Here is a 12576-nt window from a genome sequence, read left to right as displayed (position 1 = left end):
AGCTGTGGTAGACTAGTGGTAGAAGAAGTCTCGATCTCAATGTACAACAAGCCGCACAAGTCCTATGTGCATTTTAAGGCAACTAGCGTATCCTATGAACAAAACTTGCACGGACCTTGTACCCCAGAACAAGGTCCGTGCAAGTTAGTATCTCAATAATAATATTATAATAATAATTTCGACTGGTCAATCCAAAAAACATCAGAGTAACTTTTTTATACGATTTAGTACATAGGACAAAATAAAAGTAAGCGTATATAAACAATAGCCGGTCTTGTCCAGACCACCATAATTATATTAGATCATCGGCCATAGCGTAACTTTGTATGTTATAGAATATGAGAATATTAATTCTAATGCCATTATCGTGTCAACTTTTGGCAACCGTAGAGATGAAACATATCGTATCGTTTGTATCCGGAGTGTTTTCTCTCACTTTATAAAGTACTGCAGACATCAATTGCTAATTTACATTAAACGAAGGGGAGGCCGTTCTGAATAAGATAACGGTAGGTTTTTTTTTCCCCCACAGAAAACCTTGTTATTGTAATTTTACCATATGCACTCCTATACAAGATACTTCAGTCATAGTTATGATATATATATATATATATATATATATATATATATATATATGTGTGTGTGTGTGTGTGTATATATATATCATACCTTTTATATATATCTAAATATATATTTATATTGGTTGTTTTAATACGTCTATTACATAAGTAAAATTTCAAGATATGATAAGATGAGTATCAATAATTAATTTTTGTATCATAAACATTTTAAATTAAAAACTAATAATAGAGAATAAACATAAAATAGAGCATGCAACAAAGTAAATCATTTGAAGCGGTATTATTCGAACCGGCTAATTTTGACATATTTTGGTATTCGGATTAAACGTATGAAGTTCAATAAAATGTAAAAGTGACGAAACAAGCAAGGTGTATAACTTTGAATAAATCCTGCTCAACGTCACGTAAACACGGGTTACCTTGAGACATAAAGAATACGTGTAAACAGCCAACTTATTTCACTACTTAAAGCAGTAGCACCTATAGTTTCAAATATTTTTATGTATTCGTTAATTAATATCGTATCGGGTGGAAAAATCTTTCGCAAATAGTAAGCATAAATCTAAATCGGCATATCAGTAATTAAGACGTATCTGCGGTGTTTAAAGTGGTACACAAAAAAAGCTAAACTCGTTTGAAAAAAGCGATGTTTACAAAAAAGCTTGATATTAGGTTACCAAAACACCTCAATGAAAGAAACCTAATAAACCGAAAAAAAAAATAATTAACTTTTATATAAAATGAGAAGGAATCGTTTTCCTAACATATTACATAACTTTGTCGCAAGACATCACATTCTTTTTACTTTCTTCTTAAACCTCAATACTAGAAGCGTTACAGTTATCATAATTAAACAATCTATTTAGACGGCGTATATCGTAATTATAACAATGGACATTTATACAATATAGTGGCGAAAAAGTTGCGGCTTTAATCTCACGAATCATTATATTAGTTTTGTATAAAATTTCATTAGTATTTGAATGACGAATTTGATTTCCCTGTTTTGGTACATTATTTCACTTTACATAGTTCCCTTTTATAGTTTGTACTTATTTGAAAAGAAGGCTTGAACACCGCTTACATAACTTGTCTCTGACAGTAGCTCCTTCGGAAGATATGTTATTATAGGACAATTAGTAAAAGTCTTACCAAAACCAAAAGCTTTTGTAAAAAAATGAGTACCATAAATATGTTTATTGTGACGTTGGAAACAGCATAAACACTTACTGGTTGAGATGACTTTCTCAACACTGATTAATAGTTGTTTAGTACAACAAATCAATTTTTTATTGTCAATGTATTGTGATTAATGTTGTATATAATAACGTGAACATGGACATTAATGTGATGAATCAGCTAAAAATGATAAAACGTCAAAATCTTTACATATTTATTTTTGCATAGTTCAATTTATAATAATCTAGTCCTTTAAATTGTAACAAAATCCTTAAGAAATCAACAAATTCTCATTGTCACCATATTGATTGGAAGATATAGTTTTATGTATATACATAAACGTCATATCTTTGCAACAGATGCTATGATCTCAAAAGCAATAGCAACGTTGTCGAATGAGCGCAGTGATTTTGATTACTCTACTAATAAAATAAAAGAATTAATCTTCAGTTATTATTAGCATTGTAGGTGTGATAATCATATTCTAGAATATTAAATAAATGTGAATGAACTGCTCGAGAGTAATATGCCTAATATTTGCGCTTATCTAGCGTGGTAATTAAATCCAAAATGTAAACAATCTAATTACAGATTACATGGTCATATCTCCGCGAAACGGGGGTATTGTCCACGAAAACAATTAAAAAATGTTTGCGAGTTATTTATTAACTTCTTAGTGTGAAGACATTTAAGATTTTATTATGAAATTTTATTTATGAAACTTCTTTCGCATAGCAACTGTTGAAAAATTTATAAAAACAACTTCATGTTTTTTTAAGAATAGTATTTTATAGGTAATAAATAACTTATCACTAGAATAATTCTGCTAATATAGTGGTAAAACAAAATATAAGGTGTACTTATCAGTAACTTCTGTTTTTTTTAATGTTTGTATTACATAAGCAATTATTCAATGTAAGTACGAAGTAGATAGTCGTAAATTTAAATTACCTTATCATAATTCAATTAAAGAATGGATTTAGTTGTAACACGAATCGGATTAGTTTTTTGCGTTGCGTCTTAGTGAATACTCCACCGGAATCTAATATCGTAACCTTTACATTAGATAAAGTTTTACATAGGAGCGTTCTAAGTCGCAACATAGGCGATACAGACTCGAGTATTAGTACAAGTTTGTGCTGTCATCGGCAAAAACCATCAACGAGAAATACCTGTGGGTTACATACAGGCTAATCCTCTCCAACGTCATGCCAACCAGTTTGTATGGCCATGGACAGCGTTTCACTATACAGAAGTTATTGTAATAAAATAACAAGTACACGCGCAGCGTAATCAGGGGCCAACAACGCGTGTTGACTGTTGACTAATCAAAGCAAGCCCGATCCGGACCAAGGCCCATTCGATCATAAATTGGCATCATAACAGGCTTGCAATGTTGCTGCTTTGTATATTGCAGGGTTTTTTTGTTAAGAATTGGAAAGATACATGCGAATATACGAGAATCGATTATTACCATTGTTTCCATTTGTGTAGCAAACACAATTTCAAAAATGCTGTCTTCGCGTATGTGGATAGTAATAAATTCAGTTTTTCTATATGCCGATGGCACCTCATCTCCTGGAATGTAATATTCCTGATTTACGTACATAAATTATTGTTTGTTATGGATTAGAGTAAATATTTTAAGTACAGTACAGATTATTTTTTAATGGGTAAAATTTTTAATTCATCAAAAATTTCGCTATATCCTTCGAGTGTTAAGTCTTCGATACACAGCTGATATTTTTATGGTCAATTAACCACAAAGGTGTTGTCGGCCTTAAGCAGAGATGGGCTGACACAAAATTGTCGAAAAATATTGCTAAGAAATTTGTTGCGACATCTGGTAAATGGTCACTGGATAGAAGGGTAAAACAAGCTTTCAAAAAATGCATAAATAAACACAAGAGAGTGTTAAAAAAACGTATCTATTAATTATAATTTTTTGTTATTGGAATTTATGATGAGTATTTATTATTAAGAATAATTATTTCGGTACATATTATTAAATACATATCAAAAATACATATTACATATTAATAAAAATATATAATACATTCAGACAAGGCCATATGCAAAGTTCGTTAACATAAATAAAAAAATATTAAAACTCGCTTATTGATGACTATTTAAACTTTAATAATTAATAACAAAACATGTTTACGTTTATTGCCACAAAAAAAGTTTTGTAAAAGCATCCGCTACGTGTCAATAAAATAGCAGTACAGTCACTTTAAAATATATTTAATTGCTTCTTAAATAATAACCGGTGTAGACATGAGAATGTTGAGAATTACACAAAAGGCAATGAATTTTATAGCAAAACAATTTGCATTCAACACTGAGCTTATCATTTAATTAAATCCGAACGAAATGTGCTTAATGTTTATTTAATAATAGCAAGTGTCCTCTCTCGCAGATTCATTTATAAACAGTGGCTTGTCAGCTATACGTTCATATATCTTCTGTGACGTTTTCTAAATCAAAAAGTTTAAATGTCTAGTTGTCATGTATTTCGTTGCATTTTTTTAAAGTATCAAGGTCTTTATTACTATATTCGTATAAAATTTATAAATATTGAAATAAACCATCGAGACAAAAATAGCTACATATGCGTTTAAGTGTAAATATGGATGTATTTTAAAAATAATTTTAACAATATTTTATTTATTAATAATAACTATTTCCCCTGAGTTTATTTAAAGTTAAAAAGTTACATTGATATCATCATCGTCATTTCAGCCATAGGACGCGCAAAACACAGGCGCCCCCCTAATAAAAATCTTTTGAAAAACAAGCGATTGTACAGATATGTAACAAATAAATTACGGAACAAAAGATTCATGTTTTTAAAGTTAACTTTTTATGTAAATTTAACGAAAGAGCAATGTTAATTTCTAATATAAATTAACCTGGACAAGATTCCTGATAAAAAGAATCGTTTCGAAAAATAAACCTTTGAATGTGTCTAGATGAACGGTCTATTTTAGTTCAGACAGACACCCAGACAACCACTTTTTGGACGTCTGAACGCGTCTACGTCGATGTTCCCTTACGTTACTTTTTTAGAAGCTCGCATTGCGACGGCTAAAGCACATTTTACACTGTAATTTTGTCCCTGAAAAATGTTCGTAAACAAAAAAGGCATTCACTTAAAAAATCATTACAAAATGAACTTTAATTATAATCAACTGTGTATAAATGACGTTGATACATAAATTATTTATTGTAGCAATAAAGCTTTTAAATTGTTTACGATTTAATGTTGTAATATTTATTATTTTTTTCTATTTGCATTTACTAGTTTTATGTAAATAACATTCTTAACACTCATTTTATTTATAAGGGCTCCAGGAAACTTGATAATAAAAAAATATTACCTATCCAATATTTCTGATTACATGTAATTGAAATTTTTTATTTAGTTAAGAAGATGTTAATAGCTTTCGAATGTCGCCATTTCGATCCCTGTTTAGGACTCACAGATTATGAAAGATATTTTTTAAAGATCAATGTGAGTTATCAGTGATGACTCATGGCACTGAGACATGGTCTCTCACTTTAAGCCTTCTTGACAAGCTTAAAGTCACTCAACGAGCAAAGGACAGAGCAATGTTCTGAATTTCTTAACGAGATCGAATGAGAAATGAGGAGGTTCTTAGGGAACCGACACATGATCGTGGATTTGGTAAATTAATGTAGTAGTGGGCAGGCTGCACACTGGTAGCGTGCACAACAGATGACAGCAGCGCAGGGTAAGACGTCCGTCCACAAGATGCACAGACGACCTTGTTAAGGCCGGAAGTTGCCGGAATCAGATCTATTCGCAAGTCGATTCTTTTCGCAGTACATCTGATTGATCTTGACGATGTTTTTTTTAGATGTCATTACTTTTAAATCTTATATACAAATAGTGAAGACATGATTAATATAATAAATGAAAATAAAGTCGTAACGTCTAAATTTCGTCGTGAAAAAGTTAACAAATCCTTAACGTGTCTGAGTGAACTCATTTATAATAAAGTTTTGCAAGTTATCTCAGACCTTCCGTTTCTTAGCATTAAATGTAAACTTAAAAGTATATTATTAAATAAATCTTATTAACATTCAAGAGTTTTAATTGATCGAATTGTGTGAAACTTGATTTGTTGACTCATTACAATGAATGATATTATAATGTACACATCAAAAATTGATATTTTTCAATTTAAAAAGCAACTGTTGTGTTTATGGCCGGTTCTTCTTAACAGATCCACGTACCGAGACAGTGGTCGCTTACTTCCTATAGTTTAAAAATAATCGACGATTCAAAAGCGTATTTATATGTCTTTTTAAATTTGAATTTGAAATGTATGGAGGAAGACTATATCAAGTAGTCGACGTATTACGACTCACATGACGATGATGATGATATAAGTCGACTTCATGCAAGCACAACTGCACATTCTGTTCTTTAAGTTTTATTCAATGAAATTAAATTAATGAAATTACCCGTAATTATGAAGATGACACGAGCACAAACAGTTGCGGCCTAAGACATGTTTTTAAACATATAATCAAGATGTCACTACGTTATAATTGGCAGAAAATATCAGGCCTAAACGTCGTTATTATTTTATCCAATTTTTTCTTTTTTCGTAGAACCGAAAAGACCTTATTGTTCTTATAGCATCCGCTGTGCTGTGTCAATTACGTTCGTTCGTCTACATATCTCTCCATTTCTGATATGATCTCATAGAGAAATCCCAAGCACAACTCTGTCCGTGGAAGTAAGACACCGCGTTTAAAATCCGTAAGTCAACACAGGTCACAGGTTGGTCGTTAAAATATTTGTTTATGAATCCGAGCATCATTAACAGAGATTAAACTGGCTAAATTGGAAAGCTAATTGTGTCTGCAGTATATAAAAGCGTACAAAACAAAAACAGAAACATTCAACTAGGTGGCTGCAATTGTATTTTATTTATTTTCATCAAGCATTCCTTGAGCAATACTTATTTACTAGTCGAATCGATTCTTCTTATTGTAATTTAACAATATATCTTCTGTTCTCAAATAATGTATTAATTATCAATTGTCTTACTGCGATTATGACTAAGATATTTTTCTCTAATTATGATTTCTAATTATTACGTTATTAAAATGTGACCTTTTATTTTAAGAGAACGTAATTATAGAAATGGCGGCGAACTGTTTTTATTACTTACTGATATACGTCTCAAATATACGTATTGCTCAGTTTATCGCATGCAGCCGTGAACCGGATAAATAACAAAGCGGTCATTTGATTACTGCTGAAGGTGTCGGTAATAGTATTCCATTCAATAATAATAGCTGATGACAATATTGTACGACACACTGATATAGTAATGTAATGCGACGCGGCTAACTCTGCCGATTAAACGAATCAGTTGCAGTTCGCCGGTACACAACGTTACGTGTATGTAGGGCTACGTAATAAATTCAAACTAATATTCATTATGAATACATGCTTATGGTTCATTCACTTGATTGTGTAAAAATTATACAACAACCAACAGTTTTAGTGTTTAACGGTCTAACGTCTGTAACCATGCCATCCATCCATCTGGTGGGAAATTTTTGAGCGATACGCGATCTAAAGTCATTGACATACGAAACGGCGTTCGTAATAAAATCCCGTTAATTTTGATTCGTTTTATATAATAGTGCGCCACACCTGTGGTGCATCGCCGAGTTAGCAGTACAGTTGATTGATGGCTACAGATAGATACGATACAGTTTCAACTTCCTAGTTCTCACTGCGACTCGACCACATACTTTATAAAGATAACGCAATATTATTTTCATTCAACACCGTAAATTATCTTGACTATTAATTGTCATGTAATTATAAAGCTTTTCTTTATTTTCTCCACCTGTCTGGTGCGACCAAAATGCGACCTTCGTCGTAGTTGATTTGATAGTTTTAATTTTTGATTTATAATTATGTACTTGTATATTTTGAATATTATCTATATATAAGAGACCCATGAACATTGAACCTGACGTTATTTCTGGAACCTTAAAATTTTGAAATTTGGTAGAGATATTTCCTTCGCCGAGTTGAAATCAATTAATAATTTTTACTAAATTCCATTCGCGAGAGGGTTAAGGAGGCGTTCATTAATTTCACGAGGCACGCAACAGCTAATTAGTATGTAATAATAAATTAATTTACATATATGCATGTATTAATAAATAAATATATGTATGAATTTGATTTTTTTAATAAATTATACGAATATTAATTTTATTCTTAACGCTGTCGTATAATGTACACGTCTACTACTCGCTACTTCTTCTGCTGTTTCCATACTATAGTTGTCTGTAAGAAATTGGCCCGAGTAATAACACTACCTATTGTACTTTTCGTGTTATGATAACTCCGTTTCTTCTTTCTATATTACGTATGTAGTAAAGAGTATTAAATTAATTAATAAATTAATAAACAGTCGTATATAGCAAATAGATGTATCGTTAAATATATACGTTCACCAAATTTAATTAAAGCTAAAATTACTTAAATGCGTTAAGTTAAAATTAGATTAAAAGGACGTGAATATAACGGGCAATATGGATGGGTATAATATCATGAGATATTTTCCTAATACGCAATTCACGAAAGCAAACAATATCCAGACGGTACAAATCATTGAGTTAGGATACTTATTCCGGATAGGAATCGAAAATACAGAACTAAATACGATTGAGCTCCTCAGCAACTTTCATTTTTTAAATTTATATTTAATTTTATGAATTACAATAGATTTTAAAGTTCTTTCTAGTTTATCGTATTTCAAAAATCATTTGCTCCGTACAAACGTACCCGTACTTTTGGCAAGAGACATTAAAATAAGACTAGGGTTTGAACCGAGCCGGTTAGAGACTGGATTATGACTTTCGTAGCCCCCCCGTTTCGGAATTTTGTTATAACTCATGTAAGATGCCTGCTACAATAATAAAGGGATGCAAATGAAAAAATATGCACTATAATATTGAAGTTTTTTTTTTAATTTTTAAAAGGAATTTTCATTTCATAATCCTAGGAGTTCTAGCATCCAAGCTGTTCTAAATTGACCTTCGTAAATATCCAAGGGAGACAAGACTAATAGATAGAACTAGAGTAATAGAGATATATTAATATGTTGAGATATAGATAGATTATTCAAGAGTGGATAAAACTGTACGTTAATATGTTAAATGTTGTAATGAAATTAGAGATTGTCTATTATCCGTGAAAAAATGGCGTCCGTCGCGCGTTGGTTGGGCGGTTGATCGAGTGCAACGGGTATTGGGCGCAATGTGCATAACGCCATTGCCGCCGGCTCACAATTACGTAACAGTTACGCAAAGCCAATGTCAAGAGCGCTGCGTCAACGTCGAATCATCAGCGGCCGGGTCGTCGACCGTCGTGTCAAATACAGTATCACGGACACGTTCACATTCGGCGTTGTGCTGTAAAAAAACTAAAATATATACACAGGGATTCATTCATAACCAGAGAGCTAATGTGCTTAAAATGTGCACGCGGTCGCTACTTAGTACGTCGTCTGCACACTGAATAGTACATTAAACACATAACTACTACAAAATAATTCGACGTGCGTTTATGTAATCAATATTAATTAAATGAATAATGCTACGTTTCTATTTTTACAAGCGTCGTTTACTCACTGAAGCTGTTTGCGAAAAATAATACATTATTGTAAATTAATTTTCAGCTTTCAGCTGTATTAATTGTCTTTAAATTCACAAAAATAGTTTCTTCGAGAACCCTCAATTAATTAATAATTTTAAGAATTTTTTTTACTAAATAAACTAGAACTTTTTTAAAAATTTTATATAACTTTCTCATGCTTTTCATCAAGCCCTTACTTTTTAAAAAATCGACTTTAGCAGAGAAATTAGAAATTGATTGTTTTTAAATTTAAATGCTGTAATGATAATAACTAGACTTATGTAAAAAGTCTGTTCCAACAGTGCCTGTGCCAATAGAGGAAATTAATGTGTACATTTAATCACCACTAGCCACAAAGAGTCAAACAAAATATTTAAGTAAAGTCTTAAAGTTTTGAAAGATACGTCTAAGCGGAAGGGATGGATGCGGGCAGCACACGTTCGGTCGTCGTGGCTAATTTTGGGTAGTCCGTCAGCTAAGAGGATGATGGTGAAAACAAGTACTGTGTTCCTAAAAAAGAACATCGACTGTTTCTAACTTTACTACAGAGTCTGAAAAAGACTACTTTACAAGGTGACGTTTAAAGTTCTAATTATTTTCTGTTTCAAGTCAATCTAACATCAATTTAAAACTACTGTTTTAAATTAATATTTAGATTAAAAAAGCAAGTGACAATGTAAATAAATATAATATGTATTCGACGTATATAAAATTTCTAGTAATATTATCTACAAAACTTCAAACGGTCACCTTGTATAATATGTCTTTTTCAGATTGGTATTCTATATTCTACACAGATAGAATAAGAAAGTAAGTAAAAATAGATATAAGAATATTATTTTCAGTTTTCGGTTTCTTCATTTAACAAACGAGTTGAATGATATAAATGACAGGAAAAAATGAACACAAATGGACAGGTGGTTGGTAACCACACGCTTAGAGCCTTATTTGTTTGACAAGGTTGATGTTTTGCCTTCATGATTCACAGGTCAAGTAATACATGTGGAAATGTACAATCCCGTCTAAGTATTACTCTAAATTATCATACGAAACACAACTTTGATAAAATCTTTTATACTGTAATAGATTTCATTAAGGATTTTTAAAGCTTGGGAATAAATTGCTCTGCTACTGTATTAACAATAATGTGAAAGTGATGAAAGAAAACCCGTCTGAGTTTATTGTCGGTTCCTTTCAGACCAAAGAACCTTTGGGAGTAGCCCTCGTAAGTTTAACTTGAATGATATCAGTAAAGGGGAGCTCTGTCTGTTTCTAGTTTCTTTTAGATTGGGCTCTTCTGACATTCTTCTCATAAGGTACATAATAAAATAATAAGTTGGATAAATAAATTAATAAGTAAACGGTAATAACAACATGTTTATTAATCGATTATTTTAAGTTCACATAGGTAGTAAAAGGAATTTTTTATTCACTTACCAACAGATTAAAAATATACTTCTTCATTATCCATCTTGGTGAAATATTTTTCAAAAAAATCAACGTTGACTTCTGTGGTGGTTCACATTATATAGAAATCTTGATAAAGATCAGCCAGCAGTGAAAACTTCTACACGTCTTTGTGATGTCCGAGCAATCAATATCTATGAGCTTTTATCAAAACAGGTGATTTAGACCCTCCTGTTGATTTTCGTTGTTTTTTTTTTGTTATTATAAATCAATAATTTGCGGTTTCTATAACATCGAGCATCGGTAATTATTTAAAATTGTACACATTTACATTTCACATTTTATAATTTACACAAAATTATTTGGTTAATTTTTTTACACGGTTAGACTGATATCTTTTTGATGTTAAGTTTTTAAATTGATAATTATCATATTTTAATATTTATAACGGAACAGCAATTATTCTTAAAAAAAAAAATCCAAAAATACCTGAATCATAAAAATTGGTCCTGCTATTCTTAGCTTATAAACGGTGATCTAACACGATTATGTTTTATATAAATAAGAGAGTGGCAATTCGAGTTGTCCTTTCAAATAAGGATGTTCTTTAATCCATATTACCATTCACTGGGGATCATTCAAAATGACCACTTGTGTACGTCATAAGAAAAATGTTAGAAGAGTTCAATTTAAGAGAAACTGGAACAGATTGAACTCCTCTTCAAAGTTTGAAATGAACAATCACGTTAAAGTTACGAGTGTTCTAAACGCGCGGTGATCTGAGAAGAGCCTACAACAAACACTGACGGGTTTTTTGTAAATATATTGTAATATACTAAATAAGTGTAATAATAGGTGTTATAAATAAAATAATAATCAAGCTCATAGTACTGCATTTTAAACAAAATTTTAAAATATAAAATTGTACGCATGCTTGCAGTCATCGATCTGAAACCTAGATGAACGAAAAAAAATACCAGTCATCATCATTGTTTCAGAATGTCTTAGACGAGATAGGGCTCTCCTATAGATTTCAAATAGGATCAGTAGGAAGCGGTTTGTATTCAAGGTCTTCCTTTCTTTCCTTTTTTCACCATACATTTCCCAACTGTGGTACATAAAAATTTGACAGTATATTAACATGATAATTAGGATATTCATTGATCAACATTGTTAACAGAGCGCTCCGCCGCCTCTCGTGGACTGGTCGGGGGTTCCAACGCTGGTACTCGCCGTGGTCGCTATGATGATCGCAGCAGCTACGGCACTGTTGGCCCGTTCCTCGGAAGGCAAGCGTCCGCCGCGTCTCCCCGGGCCGCCGGCGCTGCCGTTGATCGGGACTAGGTGGCTATTTTGGAGTCGTTACAAAATGAATAAACTACACGAAGCTTATGAAGGTAAGTTAGAGAAATTACAAATTTATACACATATTTTCATTCATTGATATCATTGTGAAACTCGTCGTCGCTCAATGTATGAATCATGGAGTGGGGTATGTTGTTGCCCAACGAGATCGATACAAGAATGAGAAGATCCGTAGATAAATGAAAATAGCCGAAAAAACTCAGCGCATAGGCCACATAGCGTGTAGAACAAACGTCAAAACTTTAAAGTTCTGTAGTATAGACAAGGGACCGGCAAGCGAAGCGTACGTTCACATACGTTCTGGATAGACAGCCGACCTTTATTAGGTCGTCGGAAGAAGCTGGC

The 12576-nt window shown here is 32.0% G+C and overlaps 1 protein-coding gene across 1 annotated transcript in view; it reads left to right on the top strand.

Moving 5' to 3' along the window:
- shd (cytochrome P450 family 24 subfamily A member shade) overlaps positions 1 to 12576 on the top strand; it is a 54113-nt gene that overhangs the window by 18226 nt on the left and 23311 nt on the right. Inside the window, exon 2 of the mRNA XM_068763821.1 lies at positions 12047 to 12263. Coding sequence (XP_068619922.1) covers positions 12047 to 12263 — 217 coding nt within the window. The remainder of the gene's footprint in view (positions 1 to 12046; positions 12264 to 12576) is intronic.

This window comes from Battus philenor, unplaced genomic scaffold (assembly GCF_028537555.1).
Source record: "Battus philenor isolate CCGP_79_NKW_IND1 unplaced genomic scaffold, ilBatPhil1.0.hap1 SCAF_18, whole genome shotgun sequence".
Lineage (NCBI taxonomy): Eukaryota > Metazoa > Arthropoda > Insecta > Lepidoptera > Papilionidae > Battus > Battus philenor.
Note: the sequence above shows the minus strand (reverse complement) of the source record. Positions and strands in the feature narration are given on the sequence as shown.